This window comes from Palaemon carinicauda, chromosome 1 (genome assembly GCF_036898095.1).
Source record: "Palaemon carinicauda isolate YSFRI2023 chromosome 1, ASM3689809v2, whole genome shotgun sequence".
NCBI lineage: Eukaryota > Metazoa > Arthropoda > Malacostraca > Decapoda > Palaemonidae > Palaemon > Palaemon carinicauda.
This window is the reverse complement of record NC_090725.1, coordinates 82,039,303-82,062,308: the sequence shown is the minus strand read 5'-3', so window position 1 is coordinate 82,062,308 and position 23,006 is coordinate 82,039,303. Positions and strand designations below refer to the sequence as shown.

The 23,006-nt window shown below is 33.9% G+C and overlaps 1 protein-coding gene across 8 annotated transcripts in view; it reads right to left on the bottom strand.

The window, feature by feature from the left end:
* LOC137649379 (uncharacterized) overlaps positions 1-23,006 on the bottom strand; it is a 100,041-nt gene that overhangs the window by 43,527 nt on the left and 33,508 nt on the right. For 3 of the 8 annotated variants that reach the window (XM_068382375.1, XM_068382384.1, XM_068382394.1), the window contains exons 2-4: positions 18,569-18,683; positions 6,795-7,004; positions 893-1,090 (exon numbers count right to left, since the gene is read on the bottom strand). In XM_068382375.1, coding sequence (XP_068238476.1) covers positions 893-1,090; positions 6,795-7,004; positions 18,569-18,683 — 523 coding nt within the window. Of the gene's footprint in view, positions 1-892; positions 1,091-6,794; positions 7,005-18,568; positions 19,759-23,006 lie in introns of all 8 variants that reach the window. The other 5 variants (XM_068382380.1, XM_068382390.1, XM_068382363.1 and 2 more) reach the window with 3 other exon arrangements.

Below are 23,006 nucleotides of genomic sequence, written 5' to 3'. Positions count from 1 at the left end.
TTGATCTTACCTTACTGGTCATTCATACCTTAGTTCCTTTTTTTATTTTTCTATATATCATTTAATGTTCTGTTTATGTTTTTTAGTGTATAATTGTAAATGTAAAGTCCTTTAGTAAGATAGTAACAACCAAATGTGCAATTTTAATGCCTTGCCTTTTTTTTCTTTTTTTTTTTTTTTGTAGAGTTTACTTAAAAATGTAAGGTGCTTTAGTGTTAGTATTACCAACTGGAAATTTTAATGTCTTGTTGGTGCTTGCAAGTGTTACCAGGTAAATGTAAGCTGCAATTGTAATGTAAATTTGTATTTGTTAACTTTCTCTATAATATAACACTAAATATTTAATTCTGTTTTCGTAAAATTATCCTCTACATGCTGAAAAATTATATGAAACGTTATTATTAAATTTAGACAAAAAGGTGGTAAGTGAAGGTCATCAGTATGGTTAGTACTTATATTTGAGGAGAAATATTTTTCAAATCCCTGTAACACCAATGGACACTACGGCCCAGATGGGTATTGCTGGTTTCTCCATATTGCGACATTGGTTTCCCAGTAACCCCAGTAAGTTAGGCAAGTCGCACACACGGACTACATTTCTGGTGCATCATTACAACCCCGGAATGTTCTTTTTGAAATAGTTTACAGGAGTAAAAATATATCTTACATAGGCCTCAAAAGAAACATTCAAAGAGTTATTTTCATAATTTCATTATTATCTATGCTTCCCCGCTCAATGTTCAGCGATTTAAACGGCATAAGTGAAATAAATAAATAATGAATTTCAGTAAGTAGTCTTCAATACAACATAAATCTAGCCATACTATATATATCCACTTTTTAAAAGAAAAAGTTGCAGAAATAAAACAATATGAAGGACACTCTTCCTCACCTTTTTGTTAACGGATCTGATGAGATCAGCAGCGGTGATGGCCGGGCTCTCAAGGGATCCTGGCCGAGCTTGGGGAGACGGAAGTTGGGAGGTCGACGCTACGTCACCAACGGCAACCCAAGTCGAACAGGATCGCGAAGTTGGGTCGAGCCTTGGCAAGAAAACTCCTTCCAGTCGACCAATTCCACAAACATTCACCTGCAAAACAAAAACATATATTATTTTTGTTCGTAATACCAGGTATGCAGTTAATTCTAGTAGTCAGGCCATCTCCACCTTGAGGTTCAATACTGCACAGTATTCTAGAAGTTTTATTCCAGCTGTGACCAAGTTGTGGAATGATCATCCTAATCCGGTAGTTGAATCTGTGGAACTTCAAAAGTTCAAACTTGCAGCATTTTTGTTTTTGTTTTTGTTGAACAGGCTGACAGAAGTCTTTTTATAGCTTATATTGAAATATCTGTCTTAATGTTGTTATTGTTTTTAAAATATTTTATCTTAATTGTTCATTACTTATATATCGTTTATTTATTTCCTTACTCCTTTCCTCAATGTGCTGTTTTTCCCTGTTGGAGTCATTGGGCAACATCTTGCTTTTCCAACTAGGGTTGTAGCTTAGCTAATAATAATAATAATAATAATAATAATAATAATAATAATAATAATAATAATAATAATAAAGAAATATTTAGAAAGTAACATTTTGCTTACTAGCTTTTGGCTCTCGAAAATTTATTAAATTGTTATTATAATTTTCAATCCATTATTCCTATGTGCTTTCACATCAATAGCCCATTACAATTCGTTACAATGTTTTCCTTAAAACACTAGAAATGTTTCTAATCAGGTTGATATGTACGCTACTTATGAAGAGAGAGAGAGAGAGAGAGAGAGAGAGAGAGAGAGAGAGAGAGAGAGAGAGAGCAGAGCACTATCTGTGGCAACGAGTGGTTCTTGACAAGCAGTTTTTGTAAGCACAGTAGTTAGTTCCGGCATTCTGAGGTACTAGCCCTCATTCCTCATTCGTCTATTTCCTATAAAGCTCACAAGTTCTACTCCCATACTTTTTAGAAATTTCGTGATTCCTGTGTTATGTATATATATGTATATATATATATATATATATATATATATATATATATATATATATATATATATATATATATCCAGACACTTGCTCTTTTTTACATAGGAGAGATTATATGAATTTTAAACATTTAACAGAAAATGAAAAGACACTCGTAGTTTCTGAGGTCGATAAGACGTTGGATACATATCAATCTAAAACATACAAACTTATCTTGCCTCAATCAACTTTAACTAATAAGTGACAAAGTCCCAGGATATGGGACTTTCACACTCCAAATACTCATTAATTAGATTATACATTTTAAAAACTGATTTTGGATTATTCGAGTATTATTTTCCTTTAATCCTAATTTAATCCTAAAGACCTCGTCATTTGGCATGAACTCAAAACGGATTTATTGACCGACCTCAGGTCCCCATATAATTTCTTTTCAATATCACCTTAATTCAAAATCAATAGTAAGACAGCACTTGCATGTTCCCCGAGTCCAATTACTCTATTTTTACACCGTAATTAGAGGGCTGATGAAAAATGGGATTTTAATGGCCAAAAAATTAGTTGTTTGTCTAAACAAAAACATGAAAATCTCCTTTTTATGACCTTTGGAATAAAGGGAATATAATCATAAATAACTGTTTCTGTTTGTGACATTAAGGTTCACTTATTTTGAAGGGGCCCTTTATTACGTATCGTTAAGTTAAAGTTAGGTGCCGTACATCTCTCAAGTTTCCAGAGTTATTTTCGTACTGTGAAAAATATGTTTAAATTCATAAGTACAGATTTTACGATTTTATTCTTTATTCTGTTACTGTTATAGATAGCTTCGTTTGATGTTTATTAGGGTTGAGGAGAGTCTAAGGTTTGGTAGATGGAATCAATAGCAGTAGTTAATATTAAGCACAAGCACCATTCTGAAAACAATATCTTGAATTTAAAGACGAAAATAGAAATATAATAATAACTCCAATCTAGATAATTGGGTACCAACAGTTGCCGTCCTTTTGAATTTATAACAAATAGCAAATGTATAGATATTTTTAGAATTTACTACAATGTATGTTTGGCAAACAGGACAATGTTAAAAGATAAGAACATACAGTACACCAAAAGAGAAAAACTCTACCAACTGTTTTTTATCGATACTGCAAATCCAAATCGAATATATAACGAACACTTAAAATACAGTATCTAAAAATCTAAAACCTTCACTTAAGAATAGTTTTATACCTTTCATAAGTTGTGTAATAACGTCATTTCCCAGAACTATATTTTTGTCCATTTTCGGATAAGAATCTGCCACATATTTACAAAATTATTTCAAAATTGTTGACTTTTAGATACGACTAAGTTCATAATATAGTTATTAAAGTAAAAACATAAATCGTAAAGCAAAATATATATATATATATATATATATATATATATATATCTATTGTCAATTTATTCTGCTTTGTCATAAAAAAATATTCATGCTACCTTGAGCATTACGTCAAGCTCACTCGTTTGGAGGTCAAGCGAAATTATCCAGTGTGATCAGGATTGGAACGAAAAAGCAAACCAAAAAAAGATCTGCAGTTTTGTTGTTTACTATTGAAAGGGCATTTTTTAAACTTGATAACCGGCTATTATTTGAATGATTTAAAATAACTTTGGACTACATCCGGGAGTTTGTAATCTGGGCTTCCATCAAGGCTATCATCAGTCCACAGATATATTTGGGTATTTCAAGGTACAAAATGATTAATATTAGAAGTGGATTTATTCAGTTCCTCAATATAGGCCACCTTACAAACGATCTAATTGCGGAATGGTTGTTGAATAAAGGACTAAAGATATCTTCCCTGTGAAATGTCAAAAGTTTTACCGTTGCTTTTGCTAAATAGACTCACGGGACATATACTCATACTGTACCTACGTATAGTAACTGTCCTATTGCCATAAGTCTAAGTTTCAATTCTCACTGGAAAGAGGTGGATTATAAAATCGTGGCAATGGGATAGTTTTATTTCAGTTTAGTCTTTTTTCCCTACTATGCAAGTGGCTTTCTGCGGTCAACATTACTGTATAGGATTACAATACTAATCAAGCAGATTGCATTTGAAAGTTATATTCTAAGACAGTTACATATCCAAAATTGATATATTAAAGGTTTTAGTTTTAATCCAGTAGATTGGAAGGTATAAATATAATATGATACAATATTCTAAGGAGAGTAAATATTGACTTTCTTTACAATAATGTGAACTATTCTACTGATTGTCGATACTGTATAAGTATACGTATACATACTTTCCTTGTAGCAACAAATACAAAGCTCTTTTAGAAGGAAAGAAAACAAAATGAATATAACCGAAATTTCTGAAGCAAAATTGTTTGGCACAGTATTTCGGCCCCTTGCCGTAGTCCCATTCGATAGAATTGTTGGACCTTGAATTGTTACGGCATGTTTGTGGCGAGGGACATGAAAACTACGGACTAGTACAAATTTTTGTGATCTGAAAAAAAAAAAAAAAAAAAAAAAGCAGTAGATCGCTATCGTTTTGCGAATATAAAGTTTACAGCATATACACCGATTGTGCTATTTTGCATTGCCGTAGAAGCCACACACTGAACAGAAAATTTCCCCTACGCTCCATCGTTTCCTTTTTTAGCCCTTTTGCTACACGCGATCACATTAAGCTAAGCGCACAAAAGGAAGTTAACTAGGTGTAATACTCCCAGCTAGTTTGTATGTCAGCAATGGCATCATTAGACACATGAAGTTGTTAATAAAATTATGACAAAATGATGGAATAATTTATCGACAATCTTTCTAAATATTTGTGAAGTAGAATTCTGCTTATATATTAAATACCATCACTAATCATTATAGGGAGCAATGACCCGCCCTCTATCAGGAAGGACACGCCCTTTGGCCTTCCTTCCCCCTTTAACTCTTCTACTGTACCACCAGTGCCGGTGACATTGTTGAAGTTATTCCTTCCACTCCTTTGGTTCACAGGGTTCGTATTTTCTTTAATGACGTGTCACTATTGGGGACGGGGATTGATCCCAATTACCGAGGGATTTTCTGCACGGCACGTTTCGAGAGTGCCTTTTTTCATGGCACTCTTCTCAGTCTTCCCGATTCCTGTGCCTACAGATCCTCTTAGAAGCCTTCACTGGTTCGCCTAACTTTGAGATATATAGAGGATGATTCATCTTAATACGATCATATCCCTATTTCAACTTATAACGCAACTAGAATAATTGAAACTCTGCCTAACGTAAATCATTAAATAGCACTTCATGTACTGACTGTTTGTAGAATAAAGTGTATTACCGAAAGTAAAGTTAAGAATTAGTTTCCTTTTCAACGTATAGATATTAATATCTATATAATTTTTTAAAGTTTTGCTATGAAAATACACGAAAGGGATCACATGTAATAGATATAATTCTATCGTCCCCTTTTCTAACATAAGAACCTCATTTTAAATCAAACATACACTGCACGGGCTCTTTCTTTGCTGTCTGTTCCATTCCCCAGTCCATCTCTCTCAAATACACTGTCGCTCCTCTATATTATAAACTTTCAGTCAATATTCTATAGATTTTTTTTATTTGCCGATGATTCAATACTTTACCTTCTCTACATTGCTTCCTAGTCATCTGTTACTCACTCCCACTCTCCAATAGCCTTTTCTAACTATCAGCTTTGATCTTGACACCCCATCTGAATTGGAAACCAATAATCTAGATATGTTAGGCGTCTCAACACTGTATCTACTTCAATGTAACTATCTCTCCTTTCGGAAATATAATTAAAGTTGAATATATGTATCTCCTAGTGCTAGAGGAGCGATTCGAGAATTTGGATGCACACTGCTTAATATCAACTTTTAATATTATTATCATCATCATCATCATCATCATCATTATTATTATTATCATTATTATTATTATCATTATTATTATTATCATTATTACTATTATGATTATCACTAGCTACGCTACAACCCTAGTTGGAAAAGCAGGACGATATAAGCCCAAAGGCTTCAACAGGTAAAAATAGCCATATGAGGAAAGGGAATAAGGAAATAAATAGACTACAAGAGTAACAATTAACAATTAAAATAACATATTTTAAGAACAGTAACAACGTTAAAATACATCTTTCTTGAATAAACTATAAAAAGAGCCTTATGTCAGCCTGTTAAACACAAAAACATTCGGTGCAAGTTTGAACTTTTGCTGCCAAACTCCCTTCCAATTCTACCTTATCATTCCACAAACAGATATCAGATGCCAGTTTCCTTTACTTTCATGGGATTTCCAGATAAACTTGTTTTAAGAAATAATATCCTCTCCGAAGAGTCTCATTCTCTAAGTTTACATCCTCCATTCATTTAAATGTTCTACGACAAAGCTGAATTATTCTGTTTGTTCGTGCATAATACGTTATCTTCATATATATTATCACTATACATTTATATATCTTAGGTCCTTTAGATGTCTCCATTATTTATGTTAATGAAATACCTGGTGCAGAACATTTTTAAATTTATTAATTTTGTCGCGGTTAAGATTATAAAAACTCACAGGGCTATTAGATAATTGACTGAAAATTTAATTTCCCTTGCAAACGCTCGGTATTATAATCTACGCCTCTCATAAACGTTAGGTTAGAAAGAAATATGCTGCAAAGAATGTTTCACTATTGACGTGTTCTTCAGCGGCATGAATTTTTCACAGCAGCAATACATTATTCATGATGTTTATTTCTATCAAAATACTAAACATTCACGGAATAACTTTGTTGAAGCAACTTACCTCGCTCACCCAGGTCCTTGTAAGCTCTCCATCGTTGCTGTTAGCTCCAACACCATTAATGTCAGAAGTGCTGAAGCTTTTTTGAACTCCTAAAGCTGAACTTAAGGCAGCACAGGAACGGATTAGGTCACTCTCCTCTTCTCCCCACAAATTGGAAGATCCCACGTCCCCTGCGGAACTCCCTCCACACCCACCGCTACCCGAAGGTATCTGGGGAAAGGAGCAGGTAAACGGCAATTAGTATAAAATTACTTCCACACAAGAACGATTAGTTATTGTTGGGTGACACATTACAGTATGACAGCAGCACATGAGGTAAATGCCAGTCATCATGTGATGAATAAGCATTGCTAAGAAAGCTAACACATTTGTCAAGTGTTTGTCTATGAATGCATACATACACGCACACATACATTATATATATATATATATATGTATATATATGTATATATATAGATATATATTTATATATATATATATATATATATATATATATATATATATATATTATATATATAATGTATATATATATATATATATATATATATATATATATATATATATATATATATATAATATATATATATAATGTAAAGAAAACTTATAAAAGAACGTGGACTAAAGTTAATAATATTGAAAAAGTTTAAGAGTAGGAAAATCTAAGTGTGAAGATGACACATTCTGAAGGGAATGTTCGTCTGTACAAAAGAACAGAAAGAATGAATAAAAGTATAAAGTTTAAACAAATTATAGCCTTAGAGCAGGAAAACAGGAGACTGCTAGAAGTGAACTTGCTGTTCAAAAGAGATGTTCGTGTAACGCTATAAAAGGGAAGAACGATGTAGTACTCATAAAAATTAAAAGCGGTGGGGGCTAGACATTTATTGATAATTTTGAACATATAGTTTAATGAGAAAAAAACATGTTTTATAGAATCAAATGAAGTGATGATGATTAATGAGCAAATTGGTCTTGGAGTGAAAGATATAAGGGGCGAGATTTGGTCTAGAATACATTTTTGTATCAATGGAGTGGTTATTTACACGTGGTTTGAACGTGGATGACAAAAAAAAAAAAAAAAAAAAAAAAAAAAAAAAAAAAAAAAAACTTCAAGATTCAAGCCAGGAACAGGCAGCTGACATAGATTTTAAAATGTTAATGGATGTTACTTTTTAGAATGTAATGTAGACAATCAAGTGGTTGAAATTACAAGGGAGATGCTGTACTGAAATTGTGGTTTGTTTGTCACTTTATAAGGGTAAAGGGGATGAAGAAATTTGTAAAATTCACATAAGATATTATAACTTAGAGTTCGGAAGAATATAAAATAGGATTTTAGTTGAAAAAGTTAAGCCAGATGAAAGAGGCGATTTTAGTCAATGATGTGGGTATGGATCAAGTGTTTGTTATAAACCAATTGTGCGAGAATTTTCTGTGAAAAGATAGTTATATTCATTAGGCTACACATGTACTTACGCAAGTCTAATGAAAGTATTAATAGATATGGAATGTGGATGATGTTAAGATATATGGTCTGAATGATAACAGCAGTAAAAAAAAAAAATCATGATGAAAAAGTTTGTGAGTAGATGGTGGAGATTGGTTCAGTGTAGTAGTTCTGAGACATGGGTAGGTTACGTCTCCCAGATGTTTAATATCATTATGTTAGAAGAGATAAACTGGAAAGTCGAAATCAGATTGAGGTGTTTAGTCATGGGAGGGGGAAGGGAGAAGGATGTTGTAGGCGTGGTGTTAATTAGAGACATTGTAGAGAAAAGGCAAAGATCAGTGAAAGAATTTGAACATTATTGCAAAAAGAGAATGTTTAGCGAATGTGAGGAATAATAGAATTCTGAAGGTGAAGATAAACCACAAAGATGGAGCAATGACTAATGATATCGATGAAGAAAGAATAGCAGTTAATTCATAAAATGATTTTGCAGTAAATGTAACAGATGAGAACATGATAAGAGAGTAGTTGACGTAAGAAAGGTAACAGGGGATAATCAAAGTATCTATCATAGAGGTGAAATGTAAGCAGGTGGAAAAATTATCCTAACCTGATTTTTGGGGGGTTACTACAGTATACATGGACTCACAGGGACTGACTGAGTGACTACTAATGACTTATATCACAAAGTATATGAAAGTGATAAAGAAACCGTTTTCTAAGATGAAAAGATTAAACAAACTCGTGTTAAGAAATATAAATCGGATTTATAATGCAAAAGACCGAAAGTAGGAAGACAGGAAATTGCTGGGTGGATAGAATGAAAAGATATTGGAAAAGAGATGCCTTAAAATCCACGAGGGAAAAATATGTGCCAGGAGATGAATGACGTAATATGAAGGGGACAAAAAAATTCTGAAGGTGAAACCTTTGTGTAAGTAAATGAAGCAGCTAAACTTTTGGAGGATTTTTTGGAGTTAAAGGCTGGATGTGGCAGCCGATATTTCCCTTTATGAAAAATACAGATTATTAATAAATAATTTCTCCCATCATAATGGAATTCCAGAGGGGGACAAAAGGGGTCATAGCTATTTCCACACTTTAACAGTTGAACCCCAAGTAGAAAACTTCCACTACATCAACATATTCATGTACCTACATATAAAACTCATTAGCAGTGTGTTGAACCTCCCTACATACAGCACCATTCGTCTTTTGCACTTATTGATTATCAAAGATTTAGGGATGTGGTGGCCGATGTGGTAACGTCCCTAACTGCTCAACGCCAGATTGGGGTTAGAGTCCCACTCAAACTCGTTAGTTCTTTAGGTCGCTGCAATCTCACCATCTTTATGAGCTATGGAGGGGGAATTGGGGGAGCCTATAGGTCTATCTGCCGAGTCATCAGCAGCCAGCTTGGGTGGAAAGCGGGCTTGGGTGCTGATCATATGTATATATGGTTAGTCTCTAGGGCATTGTCCTGCTTGCTAGGGCACTGTCACTGTCCCTTGCCTCTGCCATACATGTGTAGCCTTTAAACCTTTAAATACCTACACTACCCCCAATATGGAACGCTCTCTAGGTTTCCCTTCCAACGCTTCAGTACTTGTTGCCCCTTTACTACACCTCGTCCTCACTGTTTCCACACGGCCCAGACCATCTGTAAACACATTGGTCCATCCTAATGTTAATGCTAACCTTTTGACCACTTCACAGTCGCTCTATATTTCTCATCATTTCAGATTTTTTTACGCCACACATACTCTGCAGGAAATTTACCTCAACAATTCCAATATTTTCTTCGATCATTCCTATTCAACCCCTCCATTTCCCTTCCATATATATATGTATGTATGTATGTATGTATGTATGTATGTATATATATATATATATATATATATATATATATATATATATATATATATATATATATATATATATGCAGAAGAACCACAGGGAAAATGAAAATAAGAAATATACGATTAAGTCCTGACTAGTTTCGTGATACTACTTCATAGTCAGGACTTTATCGTATATTTCGTATTTTCATTTTCCCTGTGGTTCTTCTGCATCTGAGCATCACGTTTTCCTGTGATTTTTACGCATATATATATATATATATATATATATATATATATATATACATATATATATACACTGAATATGTATGTGTGTAAGTATATATATATATATATATATATATATATATATATATATATATATATGTATATACAATTCTATATGTATACGCTGAATATGTATGTGTAAATATGTGTAACCTGGAAAAGAAAGAGAGAGAGAGAGAGAGAGAGAGAGAGAGAGAGAGAGAGAGAGAGAGAGAGAGAGAGAGAGAGAGAGAGAGAGAGAGAGAGAAGTATTGAGGTGATAATGGCAAGAAAAGAAGCTGAGGAACACCAGGGCATTTTTTTTTCTTGATATGCGAAACGAATAAAATAGGTTAGTTTACAGCATTTATTTTGTAGGTTATTTATAGTTTCTTTATGAATGAATTATGAAGGATATGAAAGTAAAACATGTAAAGCAAATGTGAAGAAGTGTATATTGAAATACACTAACCAATAAGGTTTCGAGAATCATTTTAGATAGACATCGAGTACGAGTATATATGAGATTATGAAACGAACAGGTATGTTTAGAAAAGTATGTAGGTTGCGGGAAAGAATTGAAAACTCAAATCATAATGGTTTTAATCTGGGCTCCGTGGCAATGGTTTGCCACTTTTGGTCTAGGCGTTGCAGAATAGATGGTTGCGAAAAGGAAACATCTCAAAAGACTTAGTAAAAAAAAAAAAGATCTTGATCATACAGTGTCTACTAAGCTAATTGTCAAATTGAGGGCGTAGCAATCGATTCAAGGGTTACAAAGGTTTAAAGGCCATTCATGAATGGGAGAGGCAAGGGACAATGACATTGCCCTATCAAGCAGGACAATAACCTAGAGCGCCCAAACCCTCTCCACCCAAGCTAGGACCAAAGAGGGCCAGGCAATGGTTGCTTAGTGACTCAGCAGATAGACCTACAGGATCCCCCTAAAACCCCCATCCATAGCTCACAAGGATGGTGAGGTTACAGTGACCAAAGGAACTAACGAGTTTGAGCGGGACTCAAACCCGAGTCGAGCAATCACCAGGCAAGGACGCTACCACCAGGCTACCACAATCAATGACATCTTCATGGAGTTTTAGTATGCAAGTCTTGCACAACAACGAAATTGTAAAAAGAGTTAAGACTGCGACCAGAGCAGAGAATTCTGCATCATTTTCATTCTCCCTTATAAAAGATAAAACGTGGATGGAGTACCTTTCTTTTTTCCTATCAGTTCCACTCCTACGGCCCCCATATGACTCATAGCTCTAAAGACAAACAACTTATTGATCTCACTTTTTTTCCCTTTGGCAGAGAGAGTTGCTGATTGCCATTTTCCGCCGATTTTCTTTAATGGTTGGTATCCGTCCTTCTCAGAAGTGTTTGTTCATCAGCCTCCAGGGGCGGTTGTGGTCCCTTCCATTCTTACCTTACTGTCTTTCCTATTTTTTCTTAAATATGTGAATCTTTGAATGAATATATCGCCAGTCTTACCCTACTGTTTTTTTTATTATCTTTAAATATGTTAATTTTTGAATAAACATATCAACCATCTTTACCCTACTGGGTATTTTTTCTATTTCTTTAAATATGTGAATCTTTGAATAGATATATCAGCCATTCTAAACAGAAAAATGAAGCGTGACTTTAGGTTAACCAACAGTGATGCAGTGAGAATATCTAACGAAGGTTGTGTCTGAACTAAAGCATCACGCAATTAGTTAATTCATTTACGATATGACGAAAGAATATTACTCTGTGTGAACCGTTATGCAGTTTTCTATATCTAATGAGATTTAATGTGGAAAATGCGCTAAAGGTTGAATTTTGTAAAAAAGTAATTCAATTAAAACATACCTAAAGCGGCATCTCACTATAATTAACTAATTATGCCGATTTTTTAGTTTAGGCATCATTAGAGCTCATTAACGTGTTTCCTAGTGTCTTTCAAACGTCCGTATTCAGACACTAAAACGTCATATGTTTGGAATTCGAATGTAATTTGCTACACTGCATAATAATTTGGCAATTGCTAAATATTAAGAAAGTAAAAATTCCCTCTTCCTTTTTTCTCGCAGAAGGTAAGTTATAAAGTGTCTAAGTAAGATTTAATTGTTGGATTTAGCCAGTATTCTTTTTCACACATGGTGTCATTTTATCTTATGCTTTCGAGGATTCTTATTTCCGTTGGTTGTGATATATCTTTAAGTGTACGGCATGTTACGTATGTCCTTTGCCATAACGGAATCTTTCCATGGAGAGTTTAATCTCATGGTCATGTGGTGGGTTCATTGCAGACAACTAAGGATGCTGCGCAAATGTTAAGGCCGCGGGGTTTTTGCTTTTGTCTCATTTTAAAGATTCCTTATAAATCAGAATAACTGCTTTTGAATTACTAAAGAAGAATCAGCTCCACTAATTTTAAAGCTTCATTTCCGAACTTAAATGGCTTACATTGATTTATGATTTGGTTTATATGTTTATAGAATTTGGGACATAAACGGGGACGCCTTTCCGAGCGAGGAAAAAGTTTAGAAATTCGACAGCCATATGGAAGAGGGAGTAAAAACGTGTGTGAAGTAAGACTGAAAAGTGTGATCTACAGATACAACTCTTAGAAACGCTGCAAAGGCCCTTTTGCGTAGGGGGCCATTACTGCACTAACACCCTGGCCCCCCACGAAGAAGGGGTACCAGGGAATTCAAATTCTCTCGAGTTTCGTTGGAACGTTGAACATTTTATTTTACTAAATACATTATGTTATTAGGTCAAAGGTTAAATATTTACGGTATCATATATGATAAACTGGTCTCTGTTAGCAATTGCATTATCTGCAGAGAAATAAAAGTGTTTCCTATCCAGTACAGTAATTCAAAGGACCGCTGCTTACGATTTCTTTCTTTTTCAATTCAGATAACATTGCAAAATTTACTGTTCATGTTTTATGATGTTCTGTTGAATATCGATATTATTCATATACTACGTTTTTCTTTATGAGGGGGATAGGGCTGTTCTAATTCTTCCTAACAGTATTTCATACAACATTGGACTGAAAAATGTAAATCACTTAAGGAAATGTTCGAATCTTATTTCGATGTGAGGGCCGAAATGATACTTTCAATATCGTGTCACTTCCTTAAAATTTCAGATTTATTTGATTGATGTTTATAATTATCTTATTACTTATAACAAGGAGATTTATTTGGTTGGGTCTGTCTGCTTGCAATCTGTTAACAAGAGTGTGAAAAAAATTGGCGAGTGGATTTTCAAAGACATTTTTACTAAAGGTGGACCTTCTGATTGGCAACTTCTTCGGTTTTGGAGAGGAAATGTTACCTGATTGACGAAAAATCCTCTTTTTGGAGGTATATAGTTATGTCCAACCTTCTCAAAGACATTCGCAGTCACTTTAAAGCAAGAAAATGAAGCATCTGTCAACTTAACTGTCTTCTCTGACTTGATTGAAAAAAAAAATGCTTCTTAAATCACACAAATCTAAATAAATCTCATCGATGTTTGTTCGAAATCAGGCATTACTTTGAAGCCTTAAATATTTTCTCTGTTATTTTCAGCTGTTATCATAGAGATTTGCTTTAGCATATTAATATATTAATATTACACTGTTCATTTAGCAAATATTTCTTTGGAGGCATACGTTTTCCTTTCCCTGTTGTCTATTATTGAATAGAGTCAACCTCCCTTGGTGAAGTTTCCGACGTTCAGCCTTGAGGTCTGGTTATATTCAAACAATGACTAATTTACTCCGGTTGAAGGCTACGCTTTTTTATACAAGTTTCTCTTTCATTTTAATCTTGGCGTCGTTATGTGAAAACACCAGTTACCAGTGATCTGTTAATGCCATGTATTTGATCTCATCAAAACAAGAAAATTTTAAGTTAATTTCCCAATACGGTATCAGTTATGATTATGATTACATAATAATTAAAGGATGTTTCAGTATAATAAAACTAGGTAATCGGTTTTTCCTTCTGTCTGATCATTTGTTTAACGGTTCCCTCTCAGAAAATAAAAAAAAAAAATAATATATATCCTACTCCTTATTTCCTATCATGGACACGAAAGTTCTCAAATTGAGAAATATAATGAAGCAGCAATGGTCCTTAAGATCCTCTACAATCTACATGATTATGAGATTTTTGGTAACATTACAAAAATTTCTGTTCTTCGAGCGGTATTCCAATGAGACTGAAATTTTCCAATATAATCAGTGTTGCCATTTTGAACTTATTAACTAATTGCCTGTGTTAAAGCAACTATTAATGACAAAGAATTCAATGTTCACTTTCTATGGAAGTTATTAAAGGCAGGAAATTAAACTTTGAAAGACACCGGGGATCTCATTTGACTGCTAATATTAATCCCATAATTGTTCATTTGTGTTCCCCACTTCACTAAGATGAATATTCCCGCGTCAATAATGAAATCAAGATGTTCATGCTTGTCTCATGGGTTGGAACCACCTGATAATTAAGCATTACCACAAAAAAAGAAAAAAAAAAAATGACTGCATAAACAAATGATAAATTTCGTTGCTTCAAGCCACTGCTCGAACGTCCACTTTTTTATTCCTGCATTAGATTGGAAGCATTGATAAAATATATTCAGTTCTTAAAATGAATCCACGAAGATTCTTCAAAACTTCTTTGTCATTGTTTCGAAGTTTCTGACAGTGGTGTTGGGTGTATGGCCCTTTTGAATAATGTAAATCAAATTGAAAATATACCAGTATCTTAAAAGATGCGTGAAAAGGCGTTTCATCCTTTCATCTTTTCTGCTTTAATGACCAAACTTACATTTGCACTATATCATCATCTTTAAAGAACAGATTGACAAGAGATCAAAACTGTCAATTTATGGAATCCTATGAATTCAGCATATTTTTTTAATATAACACTGACATTTCATGAGACGCACACTACAAAAAACGGTTTAAGTCGACTAATTGGATTACTCGATTTAAATGCCATTCTAATAAGCATTAATTAAACATGAAAATCTATTAAGCAAACGAACAAAAGCCCACTAAAATAGACAGCGAGGATATTCAGTACTCACCTTGACGATGTTGACTAATGCAATAAATAAAATCCTTACCTTGAGTTTGCTTTGCTTATCAAATAACCTAATGGAAATAATCATCCATCCATGATAGTTAGTGTTCTATAAAACGTGAAGTTAAGACGGTGTCTTACTTACCGTATTTACCTGTTACCTTCCCCTGAAATTACACATCAAAGAGTAAACGCTCAAGATTTGTAGAGTATTAGGACACAAAACTAGATTTGCCTTTCTTCGAACGGATTATATTACGGGGTTACTCTCTTTGTCACAGCATTTCCTTCTGCCAACATAGACGTGTATACTTCTCTTTGCCCACATTCAATATCTTCCACATTCTTCCCTCATTAAACCTCCCTTCTTTATTCAACTTATCGAAATGAAAGGATAACCACCTATGCCCCCTTCCACTGCGGCGGAGGAATAGAATAATCATTGTTTAATAAACATCTCTTGGTAATGAAAACAATTAACTCTCTCTGCTCTGTAGAATCTACTTTCCTATCTATGACTCTTTCCCTAACACCAATAATTAAGTTTGGTGTGTAAGGTCAAAACGTCCTTCTGTGGAGTAGAATTCAGCCCAAAACTCCATAAATTTTCCCGTTAATAAGTCATTTGTCTCTTCATGATCCATACGGCTTTCCTAATAGTTCCCTTTAATATATACTCTTCTATCTCCCTACAGAGGCAAATAATGTTCTTCCTGTATTAACACAACACTAAACTACAAAACTACGAATACGTACTAATCACATTTGAGACGTTCGAGACCTTTAATTCTCCTTTAACACTTCAGCAGTCAATGATAATCAATAAATTTTCTTCTTAAACTACAATTTCGAAATTCGGAGATATCGAAGTCAACTGAGTGTGTTAGAATAACAACCCCATATCAACGTGAGAACAACAAACGTTACCTCCTAGAAGTATCCGAAGACGAAATTATATAACCAAAACCAAACAAAATTAAATCCCTACTTCATGATGATAACATGTGAAGAAGATAATCTTTTATATCCCATAAAGCAAAAGGATTAAATGAGAAGAGAAAAGTGCAAGACTTTACGGTCTTTTGGCAGCACGCTTTCCTACTTTCTTTTCCTCAAGTTGGACCTCACTAAAGGTGCAATGTCACTATGATATCACACAACGGGTAACTGAAACATCATATGGGCTGACGTAATGGAAAGACTTGCTTACGGTGTAATGTATCTTTCAGTCACCTGGTAATCCTTTCTTTTTTACATACAGTACTGGGAAGGTTGCAATGTACTTCATATCTTAGATCAAATTGCAGACTTCCAACATTTCACGAAACCTTTATCTGCCTCCTGTTCCTCTATCATAACAATTCCAATATCATAGCAAAAGAATTCGACCACATTAAAAAATATGGGGACAAAATTATGACAACGAAATCTCTTCGCCAAAATGCGTTAATGGGAAGTAAGAAAAAAATTGTCAAAAATTAACTTGAATAATTTTGGTAGATGAAAAAACATCTAACATTAATTACGAGATCGGTCATGAAAACCTGCAGTTTTATTAAAACGTAAAATAATGTTCAATTTCCGTCAACATTAACAAAATATTTTAACAGAAAATATACGAAACTCATTTTTGAAATTGTACACTATTTGTAACTTACCATTTGGTGATTCTGGGTTAAGCAAAGTCATGCAAATACAAAACCATCACTGTCCAGTGGGTGAGAACTCTTATGATGAAACCCATCCCTACCATATAATACAAGTGGCAATCTCTTGGAAATCTATCATTAGAATAAAATTCACCCCAAAATATATGAACATTTCAAATGACTCTTCTCTAAAATCTCTACCAAATATCATTTTAATGGCTATGTTTTTTCTTTAAATTCTTCTATAGTAATGTTTCCAAACCAAAAATCCTCTTTAACTACGAATAACAAATAATGAGACCTTTCAAATATGCTTATAATTATTCATTGTATGGTATTATTGCATTAATTTTTCAAGTTCTAGCTGTCACTGAATGTATAGCATTTTTTTAAAACTAGTTCTCTCATTTTCATTAATTCAACGCATCTATTACCGGATATATCTTTTATTTTACGGGTAGTTAGTTGTGTTACTGATTGTGACCTCAGTACATACCCAAGGTCATCTTTGCTCTTGTAAATGCTCTTTAGCATTTTAACTTTGGCCACATAGACAACCTTTAGAACAATCAATGTGGTGCAATATACTTGGTCTGTTCCACAGACCCTTTACCAATCTGTATTAAAAATGTTTAAGCAATAGGCACGTAAGACAAATAAACTGCAAAATTGCATCCTAAAGCCAATATTAAATAATTTTGAAGAAATTGTCGTCGTGAACCTATTATAAATGTTTTCAGTCAACATAGAGATGTTGGAAGATGTGTAGATTAAACCGATTTCCCATGACAGTTTGAAAAATACATCCAACATTAAATTCAGAAGGAATTCATGTTAAAAATATATTCTACACTCGAATGGCAATTCAGACATTACTTATCTGGCAAACCTTTGTGGAATAAACTAATGAAACAAATCAAATCGTTTTATATAGTCATAGACTTGCAATATTTGTTGCTAAAATGAAATGAACCAGTTGACATGAGATATATTTTCAATTAAAAATAGCAAACATTTCCAGCTTAGTTCCAGGGAAATATAGTAATAAAATCTCCATTCCAACACCACAATTACTACACCAAACAAATAACTATAAATTGTTAGCTGCATTGGTACTTACGAAATTTTTGTGTGGTATAAACAAAACCAATTTTTTTAAACACAAATGTGCAGCACATGGCATAAGGCAAATCTATTAACATTATTTTTTCTGGTAAATACACACATGGACGTACGCTAACAAAATTATTGCAGGTGAATAGATTTAAAATAGAAAAGAATTTCGAGAGAGAGAGAGAGAGAGAGAGAGAGAGAGAGAGAGAGAGAGAGAGAGAGAGAGAGAGAGAGAGAGAGAGAGAGAGAGAGAGAGAGAGACAACAATTTTTTTCTCTGAATTATGTTAAGTGAAACACTTACAAAGCAAAGCAAGAAGCAACATAAAATGAAGAAACGAAAAACAAAGGAACTTGGATACTTCCTTTTTTATTTGGAAACTGACCTCTCCTCTTACCTGAAGGCGGTGTCTTCCCTCGGGGGTCGGAGAGGGACCTCTAGCTAGGTGAGCGGGCAGGACCACTTTTAGGCCAACTCGGGACATCTCAGATGCTGCGCTACTGATGGAAAATAAAGAGAGCTCAGTACTCACGCTCTCGTGACTGGGAGACCTCAAAAGGCGAGGTGGTGGAGGAGCTGGAGATCTCTCGCTATTGGCCATCACAAAGGACAGTGTTAAGTTCTCCTTCTCCTCGGCTTATGCAGTAGGTTTAAAACTAAAACTACTGGTCCCCTTTTACAGAGGATAGGGGACTAAAATACTGGCAATACAGATATTTCTACATAAAATTTCTACTCCTTCTCCTTCTCATTTTCCCTCCTCCTTCTCCTCCCCTCCTCCTCCCCCTCCTTATCCTCTTACCGTTTCCTTTTGATTAAATAAATTAATGTTGCGATACTCTTTTATCTTCTACCTTCTTTGTGCATCACCACCAGTAAGATTTTTCCCCTAAATGTTCTTCTCTTGCTTCAACTCCTCTTGTGAGAGCTCAAAACGTAGTAAGTAGAATCAAACTTGCTCTGTTGTAATCATGCTACTGATTTTATACAATCTGACTTTTCCTCAAAAATTACTGATACTGTACTTTAATTTTAAATCATTTACCAAGATTCAAATTGCCCACTCTTTACTTCATTGAAAAATTTAATTTTCTACGTGTACATTACGATCACATTCCAGTCCATCAATTAGCAATACTGTTTTCATCAATAACACAATGTTCTTTAATCGCACGGTCTTTTCTAAACTTGTCAATATCAATAGGCTATTTTTACAACACAGTCCTTCAAAGTCAATGTCAGATTACTGCTAATGTTACCTCTAAACTACATTATTTTCTTCTTACCATCTTCAGCGGTGATTAAACAAACTAATGTCCAGATTACCATGTATCTTTTCTGTTATCATCTGAATTTCATCTTCCGTTAAGCTTGATAATAACTCAATGGTCATCATTATCTAAAGTAACTTCCATATTCTTCATCGAAATTATTCTTTAATAACAGTTCTAAGAGACGCAGCAAGAATCACTTCAACTTTCTGTCCAATCGCGTCTTTGAACTATATCAAGACGTTTAAGCATAACAGACTCCGACGAAGTTTGGATTTGTTACACTTTAATGCTAACGGTCTTTCTGGAAAAAGCACAAGTAGGATAATCAATGATAATGGGAAAGCTGTTAGTCAATAATAATTACAAGAGACTTCTAATAGATTCATTTTATACGAAAATGATTTACTACTGTACAGTATATGTAAGCAACTAACTACTTATATTCAACATTGAAGGTTGATTGATAAAAATTCCGATGTAGTTTGTTGAACACTTCACTATATATCACCATCTTCTCATTAGTTAGACAGCAAACTCTTTTACATTTGAGTGATTCCTCTTTAAAAGAACAGACATGAACAATAAAACTTTCTTTGCTAGACATAAAACAAAAAACAGAGAAAGTGTACACATTTGTTCTAATGAGAACTCTAAACCGAAAAAAAATGCATTTCTTCATGACAATACAGTCGCCATCAACAGAGATAATATAGGCCTTCTCTATTGGATTAAGAAACAAATCGAAGACGATGATTTCCTAATATGAAAGAATACCAGTCATGTGTAAAGCGATGGCCAAATCCTCAGCATGATTCTGTGTCTTATATTCTAATGATAAATACTATATCTCCTTACAAGAATGATCTTAAAAACTGGAAAATGTAAATCAAGAGTCGCATGACTCTACTGAAGACTGATCCTTGGCAGTAACCATGATGAGTGTTCCATAACATTTATAACATTCTATGCCATTCACCGTATAAAACATGAAAATGACAGAGCTTACATACATCTTAAGTAGTCACAGAGCATATTAAGTAATATGTGAATCTGCGATTGAGGCCCTTTGAGTCAGTGGGCGTATGAGAAGATGATGATGATGATGATGAAATCTGCCATAGAAGTACCTTGATGCACATAGTAATTGGTTTCACACAAGCAAGACTTTAACTTATTTCAAGAAATTCCAAAAAGGATGTAAATCTGCATTCATTTGATACATCAGCATATAACAAATTCTCTGCCATACAGTAATCAGGACCTATAAAATTATAGATAAGAGACGCAGCGTCATCAACATGATCAATGTTTTGATTATGCTAGTTCCCAGAAATTAAGCAATCACCACTATTATCAATTATCTTGAAGAACTCCCCCCCCCCCCCCCCCGTCCATCTACATGTGGATGAGTTTAATCCTTGGTCATAATTTACGTCTATATCTACTCCTCTGAGTGCCATATGGCATATTTCACATTCAGTAATTACCAGTTTTTACTTTTATTATTTACGAATATGAAAGTTTAAAAAAAAATAAAATTATATTATTAGAAATGAGAGTTATTCAGCGATACAACAATTAACTATAATAAATGTTCTAAAATCTTATCTTGGAAAGTTTTGGTGCTGAAATGCTGAAATGAGTTAGGAAAAATGTCCAAAAAAGGGCTTGAGGCTCTAGGGGCAAATAAATTGGTGAAGGGTTGTCATGGAAAGGATTAATTAAGCTATTGTTGTTTTACTAATGTCATCAAGTTATCCAATGAAGATCCTTGTCAAATTTAAATGTAGTCTCATTTTGCCCTTCAGAAAAGCTCCGATGTCCACTAGTCCTTTTCTATGTAAGCATAGAAATGGGCAGCTTCTGGACATACAGAAATACAATTTCTTTCAGGATTTCATCAATCATTGCACTTTTTAAGTTTCTATGCCTGCCATATGGAATTCATTCAAGGCCAGGAGTGTAATCTAAAAATATCAAAATTATCCTGAGGATAAGCAAATGCTACGATTCATCCGTAATGTAACGACTTGCATAATGTTTACCATGAGATTTCTTTGTCATTTCATCGGAGTGGCTTGCAAGTGTACTAGCCACTCACTGAAGATCAGTTATTTAGGATGAATAACAAGTTATTTTTCTCACTTTCTTCCAAAACCAAGGTCAGCGAAGTATTGGCATGTGACGTTTTAATTTCTGGATTGAAATATGGCCTTGCCTTAATGTATTTCTCCCAATAGTGAGTATAACTCTATTTTTGCTGTTCTCGTGGTTCTGTGAGTCAGGAAGCATTTAATAATATTACGTAACTGTTCAACATCTAGGTGTTTCACTTGATTGGGAAACTGATTAGAAGCTTAAAATCGTATAAGAAAAATACTGTATAGTCCTATAGCGTTATTCACCCAAAGGTATTCTCCCAGTAAAAGCAACAAAACCTTTAATCCACATATAATCTTCCTTTAGATATCTCTCTATTCGTTTCTGAAGGCATACGTACTTGTAGGTATTGAGCTGTGTTAATTGGTCGTCCTTAATTTCCAAAATAGAAACCAATGATCGAGTCATTACTACAAATGGATGATTCAAAGCGGACAACGTTCCACTCCGAAGGTGGGAACATGTTGATCAACAACGTTTAATTAATCAACAAACAGAATTTCAGTAACTATGCAAAGGCAGGTGCCATTCTGGATATCCCTGTAGCGGTTTGCATACAGAAATGGTGCAGTGCTCTTTGAGTAATAAGATTAATGAAGTAAACTACTCTATAATACAATCCAATTCAAGGTTGTGAGAGAATAGTGTGTGTATTTTATCCAAAAATATTTGAACTGCTATATTTTGAAAAAGAATGTGAATATACTGTATAAATAAGTAGGAAAAATTATCAAGTAGTATTTCATACACTGGTATCCCGAATAGATTGTTGGGCCAGGATGGTATCTTGCAATGAAATTCATATAAAGGATACATTATTGATTATAATTTCAAGTCCTTCTCATTTAGTTCACAACCTTGTATTACCTCAGTATTATGGAAGATAATTCTGGGAATTTTTGGAGCCTTTGATATCGAAGCTCTCTTTAATTATATCAGATCCCATCCAAATATCATGTTTGGTGAGTGGATTTGGTATAACCCAAAAATCAACAATTTTGGCAAAGTCTGATTATGCAAGAACTTATATATATATATATATATATATATATATATATATATATATATATATATATATATATATATATATATATATATATATCAGAAGGTTTCTCGGCACTTTCCATTTCTTACTTTGCTGGTACTAAACAGTTATTACAGTTGTGTCCTTTACTTGGAAGATACACACGATATTTCTGGAGAGAAGTATCTACCTACTAGCCCACCTGAGAGATAACAAAAGCAAAAAATGCTAGCATCGACTGAATTCACCTCTAGAAAGGTAAGGGAACCAATTGATGCTGCCACTGAACCAAGACGGTTCAATGTCCAAAAAGGAAAAAGCCAAATGTCATTGGTGCTCTCCCATTTATTATCTAGGATTTGTAC